General features: G+C 40.1%; 1 protein-coding gene across 1 annotated transcript in view; it reads left to right on the forward strand.

The window, feature by feature from the left end:
* The window catches only part of LOC120738216 (CDP-diacylglycerol--glycerol-3-phosphate 3-phosphatidyltransferase, mitochondrial), a 45,028-nt gene that overhangs the window by 13,266 nt on the left and 8,317 nt on the right, over positions 1–23,445 (forward strand). Inside the window, exons 3-8 of the mRNA XM_040039401.1 lie at positions 7,583–7,660; positions 13,071–13,170; positions 13,259–13,448; positions 16,365–16,543; positions 20,640–20,839; positions 22,097–22,388. Coding sequence (XP_039895335.1) covers positions 7,583–7,660; positions 13,071–13,170; positions 13,259–13,448; positions 16,365–16,543; positions 20,640–20,839; positions 22,097–22,388 — 1,039 coding nt within the window. The remainder of the gene's footprint in view (positions 1–7,582; positions 7,661–13,070; positions 13,171–13,258; positions 13,449–16,364; positions 16,544–20,639; positions 20,840–22,096; positions 22,389–23,445) is intronic.

Raw genomic sequence — 23,445 nt, forward strand, 5'->3', positions numbered from 1 at the left:
CCGCAGCTTCACGTCACGTGACTTGTTACGTACAGCACAAGTGCCAAGCCGCACATGTGTATTTGTTTGGGAAGCAGCCAGCCACCGGGTAATGGAGGAAATGAGTGTGCCGACTAGAAAAATCAACCGAGCGTGACCGAAGGTTACCGAAGAGAAAACAGATGATGGTTCCAATGCCGGAGAGATTGTCGAACGGAAGAGCCATAGAAGTTCCGTAGTGTGAAGGTATTTCGGCTATTTCGAGTCTGACAAAAAACAGAGTAGCGTGCACTGTAAATTGTGCCGAAAGCAAGTCTGGAAATACAATAAACTGGTGCATGCGCTACGTCCACACGTACCCGGGTATTTTTGAAAACGCAGATTTTTCTATGCGTTTGCACCTTTCGTCCACACGTAAACGGCGTTTTTGGTCACTGAAAACGAAGATTTTTGAAAACTCCGTTTTTGCGTTTACGTGTGGACCAGAAAAACGGAGAAAACGCAGCGTCAAAGGTGTGCGCATTTTTTGACGTCACACTGTGCGCCACGTTATTGTTTCGGTGAAATGAATTTCTACAATACTGTTACTGTTAATTCTACTCTCTGCAGTGTTTAAATGCTTACATATACACACAGTTACTGTCCCTCCACACATACGACTCGGTTCTGCTTCTATGCCCCAGCTTTGTTTACTTTTTCCCACCGTGGCTTCTAGACTTCTGATTGGCCAACATTTCTGCACGGTTAGGAATCTAGCGCCACCTGCTGCTTTGGCATGTTCATAGCAGCGTTTTCCTTCATTTCTGCCTTTATGTGTGGACGGGATTATTTTTTTTAAAACGAAAACGGAAAATCTCCGTTTTCAAAAATACCCGTGTACGTGTGGACGTAGCCTCAGTCTCTGACTGGAAGCGCTAATTCGTCATTCGGCTTTTGTCAGACTAAAGTAACTGTTAAAACTGTTTGAAAAGCTAAGCTATACAACAAGGAGAGATTAAGAATTTCCTTTTAGTTCTCAGTTTATTTGATATTGACAAAAGTTAGTCAGTTTTGTCTGTTCTTCTGTAAAACTAAGATTTATTTTTAGAATTAATATTTTGTTTCTAAGTGGAATTGACAATTTAGTAGTCTGTTTCGTTTGTTCTATTTTGAAACTTAAACGCTTTAGCGCCTGCCTTTTGTGTGGTTTGCAATATTTGCCTTTATCTATCTGAAAAAGTCTCATGTTCCTTAAGTACATCTACCCTGTTGAACTTATTATGGGAAATAAATATTTAAACAAAAACAAGCTGCTGATTATTTCACATTTTACTTGTGAGCAACGGCACATTTAAATCTTACAAATATAATTATTTGGCTTATATCGTGATAGATATCGTTATCGCCTGAAATGAAAAAAACATATCGTGATATGAAAAAATCTTATATCGCCCAACTCTAGTATTCAGGAAGAAAACCAAGCATTTCATATATTTTTATCATAACTCTGATTTTACGTGGCCTATCAACTCAATTTAAAAACTGGTATAAAGTCCACACTTTTCCGGTCAATTGTTCCGTCTGTCCTGCTCACATCTCCAATGGTTGTACACGTTGTCATTAACGTGGCTTCACTCCACATCAGCCACACCGCTTTGGCTAGCCAAAACACCGGTGTCGGCACATAAGGACGCTGTCATAGCCTGTCAACGACGTTGATTAGCTGCGTATATACGAATGTGAATCACATTATTGGCTGGACTATGGGATAAGGTGGCATCGTTCTAATCCCATACGGGAGCAGCCAGTCACTTACTGGCTAACGCTGCAAAACAGAATTGTTAAAGTATTAATTTTAATTTCAATTCAGGTTAGATTTTTTTTTGTGCGCAACGCAGATTTTCTGTGCGCAGAGACTGTGCCAGCAGTGCGCAATTGTGCATGCGCGCAGATTAGAGGGAACATTGCTCACATTGTTCATTTTTTATTCTGGTTTTAACACTCTACAAATGGGTTCTTTTAGTTTCAGTAGTTTTAAATGTAGATGTTGACATCTTTCCTTCTGCTGCCGTGTGTAACTTTTTAGAAGTAACTATTTATTACACGGTGTGCTGCGGGGAAAAGCCTGTTCTAACGTTTGAGTCTAAGGTTTATTTTTTAGCATCTGACGGCTCTTTTTTTACTTCTCATCCGTAAATAATCTGCTCTTTCACGTGATTCAGTTTATTTTGAAAAGTCTCAACAGGATCTTGAACTTTATTGTGAAAAGTTTACGTGGAACATAAACAAGCAGACACGCGATGCTGTTACCGTCGTTGTTGCTAACCACAACACATAAAAACAGGCGCTTGTCCATCAGTAGTGTGGTTATATAAAATATAAGAGAAAGAGAGAACTTTAAGAAATTAATATAGCCACTACAGTGACCATCAAAACGATGAAAAAATATTACCGTAAACAGTTTATTTTGCGACACCACGAAACAAACGATAGCGTAAAATGAAACGATAGACGTTTTTATATCGTCATCCGATATATATCGTTATATCGAACAGCCCTAGTTGGCTACTTCGCTGGTTTCGCCTGTCACGGGTTATTTTTAGAATGTAACTCCTGCGACAAACCAAGGACCACTGTATACTGAACCAGGTTGTTTTTTCAGTGTTAAACGAAGGATTACATGCTGGAGAAAATGGTGCCATTCAGTTATAGTGTGAGAAAGACGAGATATGCGAGTTGAGTTTTTTTTATTTACGGCTGTAAGTAGGCTCTGTGCCCAAACTTTATTTCCTTCTGAAAAGTTGAGACTCGTCCAGGAAGTATATTTCACACATAAAATCCACAGTTGCAGGCTTTGGGGCTGAAAAATGAAGCTAACATAGAATTGCCAAAAAGCGGTTTCTGGAATTGGTTTCCAAAAGCAAACCGATCCCCACCGATTCTCATCTTAGAATATCCCGACTACAGCTGTAACTAAAACAAACGGTTTACAATCTGGTACAAAAATGTTCTATCTTTTATAACAAATTTACCCGTCCATAAACACTTGATTACTTTATTTTAAATAACTTGTTGTCACTTTACATTTTGTTAAAATTAAAGTTGGTATTGCGAGTGAAATGTCAGCTTAATTAGGAACTCTCCACTGTGTTTGTGGTGTTGGTGCCTTTTTGAAGCATTTTAACATAATTGAAGATAGAAATATTAGGGGTGCAACGATACACAAAATTCAGGGTTCGGTTCGGTTCGATACTTTGGTGTCACGGTTCGATATTTTTTTTCGAAAAATGTTCATGCTTTTTTAATTTGTTATTTATTAAAGTTATAAATATATATTTTAACTCAAACATAACATTTGTTGTTTTTTTTAATTTAATGTTGCTGAAACAACAAAGGGATAAAATAATAAATCTATCTGATTGAGAAATCACTCATCTTTGGAAAAGAGAGTTTATTACAGAGAAATGTCTCTTTCCAAAATAAAAGCTATACTATACGCTTCTTCTGGGGTATACTCTCAGCAGCATGTGAAACATATCAGGTCCCCATAAGGAGAATCATGTGCTAACGGCTGTCTAAATGACTCGGGTAAAGTTTGTAGCATGCGTGCTTGTTGTTGTTGTCTGCTTCCACTTGTCTTTGCACTAGGATGATGTCGGCGTAAATGTGTAGTCATATTCATTGTGTTCCCACTAGTGCTGTCAGCGTTAATCTGAAATGACGTTAACACCACAACACGGCAAATCTCCGTTAACGAGCTACCGCGGATCGCCCCGTGCGTGGGGCGTCAACACATTAATGAGCACACTGCGCTAACACACTAGTTCCCACCCATGTAATTGAGCATTGCGTGGCACATCTGACATACTGTTTTACTTTTGTCCATGACGCGCTTACCTTCAGGGTCATACTTCACATGAAGACCAAAATAGTTCCAAAGACTAGATCTGAATGAGGGTGGGGGAGATTCAATTTGCCATGTTGCAACAAGCTTAGCTTCTGTCTTGCTAGCTTGCGCTGCGCTCAGTGGATCTGCGCTCGACAGTGCAGCCTAGGCGGAGTAGTCGAACGCAGATCCACTGAGCTGTCAACACAGACAGCATCGTCAGAAGAAAAGTTGATAAAATAAATTAAAAAATTTTGTATTGTTTGATATGCGTACCAAACCGAAAGCACTGTATCAAATGGTTCAATATCAATATCGTTGCACCCCTAAGAAATATAGATTACTGTGCAGAGAAGTTTACTAACAGCACTTTCAAAGTCTGTACTTCAGTTTTAGTGAGTTAGATTGTGCTTGTTACTTAGCACTGATTATCAGGTTTATGTATTTGTTATGTGTAACTATTCAGTTTATGGATCCCGTTTGCTTAAGCAAACAGCATTGGTGGCGGTTCTTGCACGTTAACTGATAACTTGGTACTCGTGTTCCAGATGCTCAGTTCCATCTTGTAAAATCAAACTCTGCAACAACCATAATGGCGAAGTTGTAGTTTCAAAACAGGATTTTACAAATCGATGGGTGACATCACAGTGGCTACAGTCTGTACTATATAGTATTTGGTAACATCCCAGTAAGTATAGTTTACTTTGCTCTTAGTTGAGACAGTTTAGAGGGGGAACTGCTTTGAAGAAAATGTGCAGAGATTTCGATGATAGTTGCAGACTATTATTTACCCGATGGTGGATGAGAATGATAAATTTAAATGCCTCAGTCTCTTAAATAATGAAATAAAATAACTGAAGCACCTTTTAAAATGCTGAAATTTCTGTATTTCTGATAAGATAATCCTGAAAGAAAGTCTGACTTTTACAGTGTAGTAAATAGATAAACCAAAACTGAAACACTGTGTGCAGAGTCACAGTGAGTAAACACATCAAAATAAAGCTCAACTATTAAAAAGATGTTTGGTTTTTTTTTTTTAATGAAATAACTACGCCACCACATTGAAGTCCTTTCATATTTCTTAGAACAAGGGGGCATTTAAAGCTTCAAAGAACAAAAACACATGATTTTCTTCCAAGTTACACGTCACCCATGTGACTTTCAGGCAGGATCCTCCTTCAGGCAAATCCACAGTTAGACTTGAACAATAAGAGATTTGTTATATGCAAGAAATTGGCTCTTAATTCTACTTAGGAAGAATTTCTGTTTCATTTTATTATCACTTGGAGCTCAGATGCAATCACAGTGCTTCTATAAATATAAATGTATATTAGAAGGTTTGAAAACGGTGCATGAAATATAAAGCATTTTAATGGTCAAACGTGTCATATTTGCATAAGAAAAACCATTGATGTTAAAAGGATGTTACCGGAATGTGTTGAATGGGTGTGATTATGTTGACTTTTCCTCATTGCTGGGAAGGTTTCACCTGAAAGTATTTTTAGATCACCTCTGGCACAAAATCTACTCTTTCCGGTTTCGTCACTTACGGTCAGAAGACTGTTTTTATCACTTGTAGTTGAATGATCAAGTCGCAACATTTGTGGCATGAGAAGCCAAAAGAAAGAGGAACTTTTGTGGTTGTCTAACTGGTATTTAAACAAGCAAGAAGATCTTGCTGCATTAAGGTGCAGAAATATTTAAGGATTTTTTTTGTTATTCACTAAGATGTGCGTGCTTTAAAGGGACACTTCCCACAAATTGTAAAACATCATTGTATTTCTTCTGCCCTGAGTGTTATTAATAATCTCCACAGACGGTAAAAGGAATTTTGTTTTTAATTACTGTTTAGTCTACCTTTTAAAGAAATCATACCTGTTTTAAAATATGACATTTAAAAAAAATATTTTTTTAAGCAAAACCAAATAAATGTTAGTTTTACAATTTTTGTGTCTTACAAAAATGTAAATGGTTCTTTTGAATTTTAGGGTATCATTTTGGGTTTGAGAAAATCACACTTAACATTTATCATTGTTTTTTTTGTTTTTTTTTATTTATTTATTTTTTTTTAAATCTTCTCATAACCCTTTTATATGGGAATCTTAACTAGATGATAACTTGAAGGAGGATTTTTTTATTTTTTTATTTTAAGTTCTTTGAATGCCCTGAAAACGTTATTCCCACTCAGGGAAAGGATAAATGATTTGTGACTCCTTAACTTATGTGATATTATTTGTTTACTTAACCAGGAGTTATAGATCAGCATAATTACTCATTTCAGGCAGCGTGTTGGTGCAGCCCAGTTAGCCCTGTCGCCTCATGGCAGGTAGGAGTCTGTGTGGAGTTTGTATGTTCTGCCTTCTTGGGTTCTCACAGGTTTTCTGGCTTCCTCCTTCAGTGCAGAGAGATGCATATTAGGTTATTTGGTGCTTGGAGCTAGAAAAATGGTGGTAAAGGATAAGGGGTATAGCACTGTATGAATGTATGGTTAAGTGCTCTGAGTGGTCAGTAAGACTAGAAGACTGCTGTATAAATGCTACTCCATTTCCATTTTGGGTTGTTTTTCTGGACAGCTGATGTTTAGATTCCCGATATTCTCACTGGTTTTGGTCTGTTAATGGCCTCTGAGGGGGAAAAAGTTGATCCTGTAGCTGTCTAGTGACTCACTGTGTTCAGCAGGTAGTCACTAAGTGTGTGAGTCTGCCATTTAGTGATGAACAGGTAGTTTATACACAGATGGCTCCTTTGGTTTTTGAACAATGATACAGTTTTTGTAGTTTTTGCCTCCGTACACCACCACAGCTGATTTTAAGAAACAGTCAAGATGAGATTCAAGCGCAGGCTTTCAGCTTTACTTCAAGGGTTGTTTTTATTGTTTAGAAATGAAAGTATTTTTTTCCTCACAACATCTTCTCAAGTCAGTCGAGTTGTGGAGGTGGCCAGAGTCAAGAGATGTTTTGTGAATGTAAATACAAAGGGCTTACAAAAAAGATGCGCACCACTGATTGCATTCAAGAACAGGAAGCCCAGATTAGGCTTTACCAGAAATCATCAGAAGGAGCCTGCCCTGTTCTGGGAACGACATCCCTTGGACAGATGAGGCCCAGATAAACTTATAGTAGAAAGATGAGAAGAGTAAAGTACGAAAGGAAAAGGTATTCATACTTTGCCATAGTCATGTTTCCAGTGACTTCCAGTAGAACCAGGCCACTTACCAGGATGAATGAGGTGTATTGGACTAAATTCTGTGCTCAAAAAAGCAAAGAAATTAGATATTCTTCCATGGCCCCATCAGTCACCTGATCTCAGCCCAATACAGCATCCTTCAGTCTTTAAGATAACCCTGCAAAGGGTGTGTGTGTGTGTGTGTGTGTGTGTATATAAATACCAGTCCATCAGCACTATAAATGATTTCATAATGTCACTAAAATGTAAAACATGAAATTCCTTATATTTTGTTTTTTTTCTTTTCTTTTTTTAAAATTACTGACAGTTGGGAGATTATTTTTTTTCACCATAAACACTGTTTCCTTTCCTTATTTGTCAGTCCCATGATTGCACTACAACTGCTTTCTTTCCTTGTGCCCCAGGCCAGGTGCCTGCATGTGGCTACAGGAAATGTAACTCCTGTGAATACGTTATCATTTCCTAGTATCAGCTCCCGCCCACATAGACTTACACTCACATTCACTGTTGGGATTCCTTATTTGTATTTTTTTTTCTCTCCTTTTACCGTAGGCTCGCATCAAGACTGCACAGAGGCGGGTGGTGATGGCCTCCCTCTATCTGGGAACCGGTCAGCTGGAGCAGGAGCTGGTGAGAAAAGTGGCATTTACGCAAGCATGTGCGTGTGTGTCTCTATGTTTTCACAACACTAGAGAATTTAGTTCTGGGCAGGTGAGAACAATACCATTACTGGCCAGAGATGCCAGAAAGTATGAGTCAGACTTCTCTTCCAGGACGCCCACTGCGTGGTTTGTTCAGAATGAAAATGTACTCCAGACCAACTACAAGGAATGACCCCCAAAATGCAAGGGTTTATGGGTATAAGGAGACCAGCATTGGCATGTGACAGCCTGCTCTGCTTCATGCTTGAAAAGCCTAGCATAACAACATTAACCCAAAGCAAACCACAGTCTGGAATGATGCTCGTATTCGGCGTTTTTTCATGTTTTTTCAATCTGGTACAAGCAGCAGTGGAGAGGGTGAAATACAGCAAAAAGGCACAGACAAGCCAGCATGCTTAATTACAGTTAAAAGCATTGGGATCAGCTGTGAGTGCTGCCAAACTCTGTAACCTCACAGGATGATGGATTACTAGAAATGTGAGTCAATACGATTTTATTTTCAAGCCTGGGTTTGCTTGAAATTGGACTCGATGAACTGAAGTGCATGCAGTGCAAAAATGTGAGTCTGTTCTTTGGTTTAGACAAAGGAATCCAAATATCAGGTGCAGTTTCAATGTAAAGCCTGGATACACCAACGCAGCCCTGATCCCAGGCTCGGCACAGACTAGATGGTATTCGGTCACGCCTGGAGAGCATATTTACTTAAGTTGTGGTGCAGCTAGTGGGAACAATCTGATATTTGAGGGCAAGGCATGTTTATCTTGAACGTGCTATATGCAAAAGTTATGCAGCGTGCTTATAGTTGTAGATTTTAGGCTAGAGTATTTTGTTTCATGCATTTGCACTTGCAGATAAGCTTTCCCGTTATCCCTTTTGTTTATAGGAGGCATTAAAGAGTCAAGCATTGGACAAGAGGATGGCAAACTAGTAAACAGATATAAATAAGACAGGGTCCCAGTTCAAAAAATGAAAAATAAACAAAATCTTTTCCAGAAATAAAAAAATAAACCCTGGAAACTAAAGGAACTGAAAAGGAAAAACATTAAAAATGAAATAAAAAAATATAATAAATGTGGTCACAATGTCACATATTTGCTTAAGGGTTAAAAAAGTGATAATGATATTATTTAGATATCTACAAGAGAGCTAAAGAACGTGCAACAATGCTACCGGGCAAATAATTCTATAATTTTGGCTTTTGTGTAGGGTTATTTTTTTTGGCAACATTTTTAAAATCACTTGCTTGGAATCAGAATCAGAATCTTTATTGTCAATGGAACAAGTACAACGATATTAAGTGCAGTGCCTGCGGTGTCAAAAATAAAGAATAATAAAAATGAGGTAGAACACGGTCATTCAGGTGGAGGTGGAGAGAGAGAGAATCTGTACCTGTACAAGGTTACAATAAAAACTAATTAGATATGGTTTGTAGTTTTGAGTACATGGCTGTCAAGTGTTCATCTTCCTGACAGCTTATCTACTGTTGCATGATGGACGCTGTAGCCGATCTCAGCTGTCATAGGGGAAAAAACGGGGCACAACTTAGGCAGACGACAACCACACACACACGCACAAGCAAAGAACATAGTGCCACACAGGCAGGTTTGAATCCAGAACCCTCTTACAGTCAATGCTAACAGCCAGACCAGTGCTGGTCTTTAGTATGATTCCCGCTCCACCAAACGTTACATTGTGCACAAAGCAGTCAGACAAGTACTGTTGGCCAAGCTGCCAGAACTCCCACGTGGGGAAGCATGATTCATCACTACAGAGAACTTGTTTCCCAGTGGTTTGGTTGTGTTCAAGTAGCTTTAACCTACTAGTAAAATTAGCCCAGTATCCCCCAGATCCCATAGAATATGAATTAGTACAGTTTTAATGCAGAAAAATCACATCTAGTGGTTTGGAAACCGACAGCAAACAAATCGATAAAGACGAATCTTGGTTATTTGTCTGAATATAGAGCTACGGTAGCCTACAGATAGATTACTCCATCAAAAATCAATGCGTGCCCCACCTGACACCCATCAGAATCTGCAGATTTATGTAATATGCAGTAATTTTATTATGTTTAATGAAGCAATGCGAGTTATAGGCCCCTCAAAGGACAGCAAATCCAGGTGTCGCAACCTAAAGCCAGAAGTTTCTGTTCAACACAGGTTTTTATGTTTTTTGCAGCCAACTTTGAGCATCAGTTTCATGGCATATATCAAAGTTTAAACAGCAGAAATAGAGCAATTTAATGTCTATGAAGTAGAGTAACAGAAGCAATCTTTAGTATCCTGAATATTTTATCTGTTTTCACAAGAGAAAACTTGAAAAAGTGCATTTTGGGTCACTGAATAACACTATGAGGGATAGCTGGTTGGTCAACACAACTGTTAACATATAAAAACTCTCCTTTTTTATTTTATTTCCTGGCCATGGTTTCCTCTGTGACAGAAGTCGATGTTAAAAATGCACATTTTGGATTAAGCTTAAGGAACCTTTAGCTCTTAAAAGTTTTCAAATCATAAAGATAAAATTTTTCCAGGTGTCATCAAATGCAGTAAAGCTTCTAGGTTTTTAATTTCCTCATGAGGACCCCCCCCCCCCCCAAATCTTTCTGCTGCCCCCCCAATCTTTCTGCTGCCCCTCCTTTATCTGTCAGGTTAAATTGTTTCCTGTGCGAAACATGCACAAAACTTAAGGTTAACTTAAAAAACATAAAAGGAGCAACATCTCCTCCCTGGTGTGTGTCTGCAGGCCTGGGCTAAGTGTGCCTGCTTCAGATTGACCGCAATAGAGGACTCTTTGTTTTTGTTTTTGTTTTTAAATCTACATTTAATAGTATTAGGCGTTTGAGGCAGTCTTGCAGAGAATGATAACAAAATGCTGGTTCTCAGCTTCACAGAAATAAACAGTTTTTTCCTCAGAGCTCCTACTCATTGTCAGATTTACGCCTCAAGGAACTTCCAGAGCTGGAAGTGTTGGTGGTCCCTAAAGAGCTCTCTACTGGAAAGGCGAAATGTTTTACTGGCATGTAAACAGACACTGCGGGGTGACGCATTGTGAATGTATTTGGGCACCAGATGCACAATTTAGCAGAAGTAAAACAGCGCTTGTTTCATATCAGTAGGGATTCAAATACCAAGCAGGCCACAAAAAAGACTTCGCTCGCCACCAGTGGCGTCCTCTGTCGAGCAGCCGTTTCCTCTTTGTGTGCAGGGGTGAGTCATTTTTTCCCACGCTCAGTAAGCGGACAATAAAACGGAGCTGATGTTTGATAAATACTGAGAATTAATCAATTGTCATTAACCCGTTTCCTTGTATTGTGTCTCCATCTTGGAACTTTCACTGGAAATGACATTAAAAAAAGGATGAGAACACGGGGAGGAGAAAAAATAAGAGCTTTAAATGCCCTTCAAGATGACTAGAAAACTATTCCAGAAGAACACTTAAAGAAATTAAAGGAAAGCTTAACTAATAAAGTTCACATTGTTTTGAAGAATAAAGGTGGTCATACCAAATATTGTACAAACCTTTATTTATTTATTTATTTATTTTTGGCTTATATGCTTCCATGTATGTTTGGACGTTTCATTTTCATTTTGCACATTTCCCGTTATCCTAGAAAAAATATAGAGAAATAAACTTTAATCTTTACTAATGATTAAACTCTTTTCTGTGCAGTTTTCTTACACTCACTCTAACCTATCATGCCAGATGTCCGCCCCTCTCAGAGCCTGGTTGTGCCGGAGGTTACTTCCTGTTAACAGGGAGTTTTTCCTTCCCACTCTCACTAAGTGCTTGCTCATAGTGGTTTTTGTTGTTGTTGTTGTTTTTTTTCTTTTTTGCACAGCAAAGGTGTTTAGAATCACCTTCCAATGTCCTCACTCTGTAAGTAATCTGTCGTTATTGTGGCTGTATTTCCCTTTCTTTGTGGTAGCTGGTTTTTCCCATATCAAATACTCTCAGCATGAGAGAGATGATGAGAGGTTACGCTGTTTTGAGCCACATTAAAGCTTCCCTCATTTCTTAACATTGTTTAGATAAAAGTCAAACTTTCGATTAGTGCCTGTCCTGTAGTGTTAACTTGAACCAGGGAAAAAATAATGTTGTAAATGGCACATAATGAATACCTTTTTCTTTTTTTTTTCTGTGACTTTACAGTAGGTTAAAATATTTTCTGATGTTTCGAGAACTGCATAAAATGGCTGTTTTATATATTTAACCAGAAAATTTCCTTAACCTCCTGAGACCCAAACGCTTTCATGGCATGCATTTTTAATTTCTCTTTGCTATTTGGGCTGATTGGGACCTGATGAATGTAAAAACAAAGGATTATCTTTTTACCTTATGTAGTTTCTGAGAAGAGGATATCAGGCCCTTGTAGAGCAAAATTTTGTATTGTGGTCAAGACAACCCAAAATGTGATGTCCACATATGTGGATGCCAGGTCCTAGGAGGTTAAATTAAAATCTTTTTCATGGGAGATCTGGGTAAGAAGGCACACCTTAAACATCTTATTTCATCTGTCAAACAGCTGCAAATCCAAAGATAATCCATTTACAATCAAAATGTGATTCAGTTTTATTTATATTGTACGGTAAAGACACTACAATAATACAGAGTAAACCCCAAGAATCAGACAGCCCCCTATGAGCAAGCACTTGGCAACAGTGGGAAGGAAAAACTTCCTTTTAACAGGAAGAAGTCTGCAGCAGGACCAGGCTCGGGGAGGAACAACCATCTGCTGTGATGGTTGGGGGTGAGGGGAGGGAAACGGGACAAAAGACACACTGTGGTGAACCTGTTTATTATCATCACATCTTCTCAGGGAGGACTTTCCCACTATTCCCGTAATTTGTGTGAATACAGCGGCAGATGGGAAGCTTGCAAAATTCTGTAGGTGTTGCGTTAGATGGAAATGGGCTTATCGCTCTTAATCCCACACTTTAAGGGTAGTAGCTCGAGGCTTCGTCAGCGAATTACTGAAACACACATTACTCAAGTCTCTGACTGAAGTTCTCTGCCACAATAACCAAGTCACCCTGGAGAACAATTTTCTGTGCCTTATAGCATCTGTTCTAAAAGTGTGGGTCACAGCACAACGCTTCTGTTGTAGTCAAACTTTCCTGACACAGACAAATGTAGCAAGTGTGGAGAAATGCACACCCACTAAAGATTAGAAACCGTAAACCACCACTAAAAATAACAGTAATCAGAATCAACTACCGCATGCAACTGACACATGGCAGTCCCTAGGGAAGTCTGGGTTTTTTTGTGCAGCCCTCGATCACATGTTAAACTCTTTCTTAAAGGAATTACATGCTAAGTTGATGCAGAATTCTTTTAACTGGGGTGTGTGTGTGTGTGTGTTTTTGTTTTTTTTAAAGGTGGACTGTATGGAGGAAGCCCTCCAACGTTCCCAGGACAACAGCCAGTCTCCAGACCTGAAAGTCTCCGTATTGCTTGACTACACACGCGGATCACGAGGTTGTTAGCGGTTTCCTGCACTTGGTTAGCACAGAACTCCCCGCTCATCATCCTGATTGTATTTGTGTGACTTGTGTTTCACGTGCAGGAAAGATTAACTCAAGGACCATGCTGCTACCTCTGCTGCAGCGCTTCACATCTCAGATGAGGGTATCTCTGTACCACACTCCAGATTTGAGGGGGCTGCTGCGCTTGCTAGTCCCCCAGCGCTTCAACGAGACCATCGGAGTCCAGCACATCAAAGTCTACCTGTTTGATGACAGCATCATCATCAGTGGGTATGTTGGTGCCAGTATGACCTTTTTCCACACTCCCTGTGTGTTTGTTTGAATTCAGAGTGAAGTTTAAAATAAAGTTGTCCCACCTCCAGGCAACTGTCTGTTTTCACAAGCTGCAGGTGCTTACTGGATTAGCTTAAAAATGTTTTCAGTGCTTGTTTTGACGTGCAGTATTCGGGGAAAACGGAGCTCAGTGGGAGCTGCTCCACGGCCAGTGGGCACAGTGCTGCTGTGGTTTCCAGTCCATTTCTCTTCAGAACATAAAATGGCATGCTGACCTTATTCTGCCAAATTGGTGAAAATATTACAGTTACTTTGAAGGATACCCTCAAAACGGTAATGCATTAGTGTGCAGGAGGAGCAGGGAGAGCAAGGGGTCCTGATGCCCTTTGTTCTAAAAAATCCAATGTTGTCCTCCTTTGTGCATCATTGCAAACACAGCTGTATAATGTTAACTAATGTATTAATATGCAGGGTTGCAATACTTTGGAATTTTTTTACTATTATTTTTTTCTTTCCTTTAGTTTTTTAATCTAGTTTTTACTTACTAAGAAAAACTAAAGTAGGGGTTTTAATACGCATTTGGTGAGGTCAATAATAATATCAGAATCAGTGCTAGAGAACATACTTGCTGGGAGTTGACTCACAGTCATGACCTCCCAGTGTCTGCGCCAAAGCCTCCTCACACTAAATGTGTAACTACGGGCATATGTTAAAAGCAGACAATTTAATAAAAAAACATGTTTTTGTTTCAACTGAGTCATTTTTTTTAACCCCGGTTAAATTTTTAGTTTCCTTTTAGTTACCAACAGCAACCGTGACTGTGTGCCAATTATGACTGGAAAGCAAGACGTGTTGGTTTGGCGCACTGCCTGTCAGTGCCTTACTACCTTCACTTAGGTCATTCCAGGAAAATTAAGTCAGTTACATACTTTAGACAGATAGAATAACAATAACTGAACTTTGTTTTTGTTTGTTAAGATATTTCACACCGATCCTGTTAGTCTTTCAAGGATAAACAAGGCCCTTGCTCAACAGAGCGGAACCAGTTTTGTCTAAACATAACCACAGCAAAGAACAAATTTTAAATTGTATATTTAAGCACTTGGTTACTAGCAGCCTGTTTGCAAAAAAAACTCAAAAAACCCATAATTGCTCCAATATATTTTTTTTTTAAGCTGAATCAAGGAAAAAGCCAAAGATGAACAGAGGGTGACAGGTACTGACTTTTAAGCTCGTTACAATGGTACAAACTGAATTGTTGCCTTATATATTATACCTCCATGTATGTTTTACTAAATCACTCTGCTGTTTTCCTATTAAAATATAAAGAAATGGGTGGTGGCCTAAAGCCTTTGCACAGTGCTGTAGCTACAGTGCACTCATTTTTTGTTGTTGTTAAGTACAAAAATGAATCGTGTGTGTGGGTTAACACAGATGTCTTAGCTTTATAATCTGCTGCACCAGTTTAACGTTGGCTAAACAAGACAAGTAGCTGCATATGACAGGGCTCCTTTATAGCTACGTTTTGTTACCAAGGCTCATCTTTTGTCTGGGATGCACTCTGTCAGGATAAGTTTGTAATGTAGTCATATTTCAGTACATGCAGATGCAACTTACGGCTGTGAAATGGAGAATCAACATCGCTGGGACTTTGGAAACATAACATTAAAACAAACAAAGGATACGCAAAGTGCTGTTCTTTACTTCCACCATGTAAACCGACTAAAACATATTTACAGCTGCGACTGTTGCGTTTTGTTACCACGCAGGTGAATCTTGATGCAGGTCTTTTTTTTTTTTTTTCTTCTTTTTAAAAAAAAATAATAATTTAAGTCGTTATAACCTGTTGATTTCAGACACATTTCGAGGTGTTTGGCATTTATTTCTGATAGAAGTTTCTCACTTCTTTAAAACAAGAATCCTTGCCCCTTTGAAGATATTTCATGATGATGACCTTTGAAGATATTTCCACTTAAATCCTGAGGAATGTTTCCAAGTATTAGTCTCTGACGAGTCTTGACCCCGAGGGCCTGTCTCTTCCTAGGCACCTCATATTGATGGGATATAAGACGTTTTGGCAGTTTCATATATTTGAACCCGCCCTTCTCCTATCTCCTGTCTGTCGTGTGTGATCTTGTTCAGAGTCCCTAAAGTTTCACTGGAAATAGGAAGATGTGTTTCCCATTTCACAATAACTATGCAGAAAGTTTCCAATAAATGTATGGAGGACGTTGGCACTGCGCCAGTGTTGGTGCATTAAAGAAGTCGTGACATGCTTTGTGTTCATTCTAACAAGCGATCTGTTCATTTCCTCCTTGGCAGCAAAGCATGTTCCACAAGACGCTCCTGCAGGTTAAGTTGGGCCCACGAAAAACTTTTACTGAAGATTAACGACATGTTGGGCTGTCACAGTTAATCCTGTGTTAATAACTCATAAAGCCGCACCGGTAATGTTGCATCCTTTAATCAGAACCGGGAGATGTTGTGAATAAGCAGCTGTGTGACTCAGCTCAACTTACAAACCGTTGGCTAAAGGCATGGGTGGAGAGGGCTAAAATGGCTTTGTGATTGGCTGCTCCAAAGCCTGGTACAGAATAATCGAGGATTATTTTGAATTGGGTATCATATGAAATGAATTGGATCCCCCGTTAAGGCTGTGTCTGCCACCTCTTTTTAAAAAAGTTAAAGCTAAGAAGAATACGCAGCTTTAGAGGCTTTTGTCTCAGTTTCCTTTCGTGAGTACCTGATAATTGATGTGTTGAGTTCACTTGAATGGCACCACCCTTCCTCTTGAATAAACACAGTTTCAGAAAAATATTCATATGACGAAATTTCAATAAGATCCCCCACCCCTGCACTAGCTTCCTTATTCCTCCTCCTCTACTCTTACTTTTCCCGGATCTTGTGTTTCAGGGCCAACCTGAGCGACTCGTACTTCACCAACAGACAGGACCGGTACGTGCTGCTGGAGAACTGCAGGGAGGTTGCCGACTTCTTCTCCGACCTGGTGGAGGCCGTGGGAGACGTCTCCCTGCAGCTCCAGCCCGACGACTCGGTCACCATGCTCGAGGACATGGTGCACCCGTACAAAGGTAGAAACCGAACACTCCTGTATCCCTGGCCTGTGCACAGAGACAGATGTTTACCCTCAGCATGTTTTGACAGCATGTGACACTCCATGCTCACTTGCAGCCTGTTTTCAACTCCAGGAGTTTGCTAATGGAGCTTGAAAGCTTAGACAAGCCAGATGCAGGCCAGGGAGGAGAGCTCTGTGAGAGTACAGTGAGGAAGATGTAGAGCGAGCTCTTGCGGTTGGCTAGCCATGGAGCCGGATGTGAAACTGTCAGGGTTTTGTCCACACGCACATGCACACGCACACATATTTGTACAGTGTGTCCGTAACTGGAGTGCAGGCTGCCAGGATGTTCGTTTGAGGGATGAATGACATCATGTCTGCTGGACTGGACCGCCATGGAAACGAACACCAGGAATAGAGTTGTGATGTCACAGTGTTGCTGGAAGAAGATATGAAATGGGAACTGATACACACACATAATTAATTCACAAACATGCACGTGCGCGCGCACACACACACAGACACTGGAGAAATTCTAGTGAAAGACATTTGTGAAGATGACTGATGAGATTTGTTATTGATCGTAAGAATGGCGTTAAAAGAAAAAGTGCGTTTGTCTGCAGGCAGAAGGTGATAACTGATGATTTAAAGCCTGTTTAAAGGCTCACGTCATGCAGGTTGCTCACCTGTAGGGTCATCTGTCCTAACACAAGGATGAGCAACATGCATTTGGTGTTATCAGAGGAATGGCACAAACAGACTGCAGGAGCTTTCCAGCTAATGTGTTCACACGAGTGTGGTTGTTGATATAAGGAACTCCAAAAAGGGGGCCTATTACATTAATTTCCTGCTCCATAATTTTATCCTTGTACTAGAGTAACTTTGCATGATTCACAGTTCAAAATACTCACACTGAGTGCTGCCCCTCAGTTCATCCTCTTTCTGAAACAAGCTCTCTTCTGATTGGCTGCCCATAAATGGTTTTAAATAGCAGGTTCTTCTTCAGTGACAGCTGTGTGCCTGTGACTTTTAGCAACTTTTTCTGCGAGGTGCAGCCATACATCCATCCTTTTTCTATCCACGTCAGGGGAGTAGCAGCCTAAGCAAAGACCTCGAGACCTCCTCCAGCTCATCCAGGGGAACTCAGAGGAGTTCCCAGGCCAGCCGACAGGCATAACCTCTCCAATATGTCCCAGGTCTACCCTGGGGCCTTCCGGGGACATGCTTAGGACACCTTGTCCAAGAGGCATCTCAGTCAGATCCTCAAGCCTCCTTAAATGGCTCCTTTACTCTGAGTACCTCCCAAATATATACATAAATAAATAAATCAATTTATAAACTAAATTAAATATGCAAATTCTCTGATATAAACAATCTCCCTGTAAAATAATAAAAATGATCATACAAATAGTACAATAAAAAAAAAAATAGTATAAAACCGTAAGAACAATGTGAACATGGTCCAAATGGATCATTAAAAAAGCTCAGGTTTTGCAGTGTTATGGTTGCAGTGCAAGCTTTTAGAGAGGAAGTGCAAAGCTTCAATGTTTGGACACGTTGTGTCATTTTGCTCTGTGAACTGGCCCACGATCTCAGTCCTCCCCTGATGTCCTAAAATGGAATGCAGCCCTCAAAATTAAAAAAGTGTCAGAGTTAAGCTAACGACTCTGTAGGCAAGAGACTGAAATGAGTGCTGTGATTTAACTCAGTTTTAATGAAATCCATTTCAGTGTCTCATATCAGAGAGCTGGAAAGATGTAGGCGAGTTTAAATGTTCTTTTAGGTGGATGTCGGTTTGGAGCTCCATGCCTGTGCTGTAAATTTAATGCAGGAAACCTAAATGGTATAAAAGATGGACTTTCGAGTGCGAAAAGTGAAGTGACTTAAATTTGAATTTTTTTTTAAATGATCACTGGGTGGCGATCATTTTGGTTGCAGAAAGGTTTTACAGGAAAACAACGCTCGGCCCCAATCTTGGCAAACAGAGATCGTCACAAACCGATGGGTGATGTCTCCAATGTTTTGTGCCGTTCATGACTCTGAATCCATTTTAAAAGGTTGGGATTGCTGATAATGTGGCGTAGCTGGAAGCTCTGCCTACTCGATTTTGAATACTTAGCATGAATATAGCCATCATTTTTAACTCCTTCCGCACTGTTTATTTAAACCAGGGGCCAGAATTGGCCTGGCAAAAACAACAGATGTGTTTTTTTAGATTGTGTCCACTAGGGTTGTTCAATATAACGATATATATCGGATGACGATATAAAAACGTCTATTGTTTCATTTTACGCTATTGTTTGTTTCGTGGTGTCGCAAAATAAACTGTTTACGGCAAAATATTTTTTCATCGTTTTGATGGTCACTGTAGTGGCTATATTAATTTCTTAAAGTTCTCTCTTTCTCTTATATTTTATATAACCACACTAAGGACGGACAAGCGCCTGTTTTTATCCGTTGTGGTTAGCAACCACGACGGTAACAGCATCGCGTGTCTGCTTGTTTATGTTCCACATAAACCTTTCACAATAAAGCTCAAGATCCTGTTGAGACTTTTCAAAATAAACTGAATCACGTGAAAGAGCAGATTATTTACGGATAAGAAGTAAAAAAGAGCCGCCAGGTGCTAAAAAAATAAACCTTAGACTCAAACGTTAGAACAGGCTTTTCCCCGCAGCACCCCGTGTAATAATTACTCACAAAGAAAACTGTGGCCTTTACAACTTATGTCTAAAAGTGTATCGTTTCATGCATCGGTTAAAACACTCTACTCCAGCTACGTGTCATGTAGCTGGAGTCACTTCCCGCAAGACGAGCTGCCCGAGATTCACAGAATTTACAGAAAATGTTACATTTTTGTGATTTATATCGTTATCGGACGATAGAATTCTTATATCGGGATATGAGATTTTGGTCATATCGCACAGCCCTAGTGTCCACAGTAAAATATATAAATAAATAAAATAGCAGCTTTTCTCTGAGTTAACAAAAATTTTCTAAATGTATAATTCAGTCTGGGCAATGAGCTGACAGAACCTTTTCTCTAATTTTAAATATTTATTATTTACAATTTAAGCCTAAAGAGTTGTGCTGACAGATTTCTTTCATTAATTACAGCAGCACTTCTTTATCGTGCAGAAAAACTGAGATGCACTCCTGAAATTTAAGGAGCTTAGAAAGAAAGTGACTGGACATTTCACCTATCCTTTGAGAAGCTTCTTCAGTTCTAAAACCAAATGCGGGAGAATCCCAGGTATTTAATCCCTAGTGGGAGTTGTCCCTTAAGGGAGTTTTTATGACCCTCTATTAATCATGTGCCTCACGACATGAGCCAAGGTGTGACAAAAAGCGTGGGCTGTTATTAGCAGAGGTTTCAGCTGAAACCATTGTGAGGCCTTGCTTCACCCTATCAAGTGACCTATTGAGATCACCTGACGTGAGTGGGGGTTGAGGCGCCTGGGAAGGGATCTTAAAAGTATGTGGCAGAGAGTTGTTGTCGTAAGCCACCTCATCTGTTCAAAGATGGTCGTTCACAGTGGACATAGATGGCTTTTACTCCTTTCTTTAATCCATCTGTGGGACAACTCCCACTCGGGTTTAAATACAAAGAAGCTTCTCGGATATGAGGTGAAACATCTTCATGAAACGTTTAAAAAGTCCACTCGCTTTCTTTCTAAGCTTCTTAGACTGTCATGACCTGGATAACTGAGAACCTACACAGACATACTCATGATATCGCACTTCTTTTTCTTGCATTGAGGATTCGCAGGGATTAAATGTGCAGTTAAACTACTTTACATTGACAGAAAAGGGATTTTCACCTTTCTGGCCCACTTAAAGACAAAGCTGTATGTGACCCATGATGTAAAGTGAGTTTGATATCCCTGATCCAACCTTAAGCATTTTTTTAAATGTTATTCGTGAAAAATTGTCATTCAGAAAGGTTGTTGCTGTATCACAGTGTCACTGTATAACTGACTCTATTCCCCTACAACATGAGTACCACGACCACATGACCGAGAACACTGTGACCCAGAGATCAGGCTGACCCGTCTCCCACTTGCAGTCCTCTAGCTCCACACTCACTCCTACTGTATCTCTATGGCAACTAGGCAACCGGCAAGACTTCTCGGCAGTGGCGAGGAAGCGGATTATGGAGGTTGTAAACTCGGCCCATATTAGGCAGCGGCTTCTGAACCAGTCGGAGGACTCTGAGGATGAGGGGATGAGCGAGGTGGAGGAGGACACCTGGGTGTTCCCCCTGGTGCAGATGAAACCTCTTGGCATCAGAGTGGACGAGCAGGTCACACAGGTGAGCCTCAACACCGCATCTGATCTGTACATCTGTAGTTAAAATGAACTTTTTGCTTTTTACGGTTTCAATTTTTCAGGAATTGAAGCCATTTTTGGTTATCGCGTGGTCTGAAATAAAATAAATAAATGCAGATTTCTGTCATTGTAATTACCTGACTCATTGCTTGTTTCTGTAAACGGTGATTATATTTAGACCCCACCCAAAGGGCCATTGTGAGCGTGGATGAACCCTTCACTCATTACATGTTTTGTGCAGATGACTAATAAAATGATACATGACTACTAAACCATAAATCAAGGATAATTATTTGTTTCATAGTCACATATTCTGGGAATAAATATAATAAAATGTTTGCTAGCGCAATATACTGTAATTCAGCCACCAATAAATTTAAGTAATAATTAAGTCGGAGCTGAACAATAAGGAAACTCTTATCAGGTTCCTGACATTATGAATCCATTACCAGCAATAAAAATGAATTTCATTCTACGAATAATTAGAGAAATCATTGTCTGTCAGCCCGATACACTTCAGGCGTAATGGGTGTATTGATGGAAAGCTGAGAAAGTGCAGTGTTGAATTTGAGGTTGTTTGGATGAGCGGTTTGCATATTTTCAGTACAAAGTTTTTATGGTAGGTTATAAAATAAAATATGCACTACTGTGCAAAAGTCTCGAGCCACTCCTCATGTCGTGATATCTTTATTGCCAGAAGTATTCACTCATCCATCCAAATCATTGAATTCAGCTGTTCCAGTCACTTTCATGGCCACAGGTGTATGAAGTCAAGCACCTAGGCATGAAGGCTGCTTCTACAAATGTTCATGAAGAGTTGGTCTCTCTCAGGAGCTCAGTGAATTCCAACGTGGCGCTGTGAGGAACAGTTGGATGGCGCCTTCCTGTTCCAACATGACTGCGCACCAGTGCACCAACCAAAGGTCATTAAAGAAATGGATCAGTGAGTTTGTGCAGGCCAGTCAACTTCTTCCACACCAGAGTCCTGAACTCACCCTGGCAAAACACCTTTCAGGGACTGCGAGGCAACGTCAGTGTCAGACTTTGTGGAAAGCCTTCCCTGAAGAATTAACTCTGTTAGTTAACTATTGTATTATTATTGTTTGTAGAGTAAACAAGAAAGGAAATGAAATGATAACCAGGTTTTCGTCTCATTAACAGACTGTCTATGTAGGCAGCTGAATAAAATAAAGGAAAATTGGGGTTTTTCTTCACTTCGTTTCTCTCGTCATCCCTCCAGCGTCTGCTGACCGATGCCGGACCCGAGTCTACTGTGTTTCTCACATCGGGTTACTTCAATCTGACCCGGGCGTACATGCGGCTGGTGCTCAAGGCTGGAGCCAGTTACCGTATCCTCACCGCCTCCCCCGAGGTCAATGGGTTCTTTGGGGCCAAGGGCATCGCTGGAGCAATCCCTGCAGCGTACACTCACATCGCCAGGCAGTTTTACAAACAGGTGTGCCAGGGGGGCCAGCAGGAGAGGGTACACCTGCATGAGTACCACCGACCAGAGTGGACCTTCCACGCTAAAGGTGAGCGACACTAAACTACATATACTTTATACAGTAATGTGCGAAAGTCTTAAGCCAAAGAACCTAATTGGTTCTTTGCCAAATTGTTTGTTCTTGGTTGCCTTTTTATGTTTGAATGATTCATAAGTCAGTATTAAGTGACTTAACTTAATTCCTGGGATAACAAAAGGCTTTCAGAAGCCTGGAGAACTGTTGCTCAAGAGCACTTTAAAAATCCCAAGAAAGTCTGGCTCCTTGGAAGAAACATTTCAAGAAATGAGGGTGGATCGAGATTTGTGGACAGTAATGTAGCTTCCCCCAAACTCAGCTGTTCCCAGGAATCTGTAACTAGATGATCCAGCCATTCACACACACACATCTGGTAATTAGTGCTTGAGTGACGCAATATTAGAATTTCAAATCATTATTATTTGTTTTTAGATGGGCTGTACATCAATGCAGGCCCTATTTATCTGTTAAATCCATGAAACCTGATTCACTCCGGTGCTGAAATTGGACAGGAACTGCAGTTGAAGGGTTAGCCTCACTTTTATTAGTCCCGAAAAAGGAGCAAACTTAACATCCTGAAGAGATCCTTCCACGTTTTTTTTCATTGTTATAAAAGGACAGATCAAGTGCATCTCAAATGTTTGATTGCTTTATGAGAACATGCCAGAGTTTGGACTACATTCAGCCTGTTTTTCTCCTTTTATTTTCCACTAATATGTCCAAAATAAATGTATTTATCCCTTGACAAATGGAAACAACTGTTCAGTATGATTGCGATTTTTTTTCTTTTCCCCCCTCACATGCAAAAAAATACTCGCGGATCAACATCTGATGAGATTTTGCGAGTTAAGCCAGGACTGGACGTCTAGATGAGCTGTATTTGTCTCAGTGAAAATAATAAAACACATTACTCTCGCTGTTCTGCCTCCTCTGCTGTTCTTCTTGTGGTCGCAGCGGTATGTAGCGTGAGAGACGAGGACTTGTACAGTCACTGTGTTGTAGCCTCGGGACGAGGATGCACACTCACTCTCTCTCATATTTTAGGGTTTTGGATCTGCTCTGGGGATTT

The sequence above is a fragment of the Simochromis diagramma genome, unplaced genomic scaffold (assembly GCF_900408965.1).
Source record: "Simochromis diagramma unplaced genomic scaffold, fSimDia1.1 OVJJ01000402.1, whole genome shotgun sequence".
NCBI lineage: Eukaryota > Metazoa > Chordata > Actinopteri > Cichliformes > Cichlidae > Simochromis > Simochromis diagramma.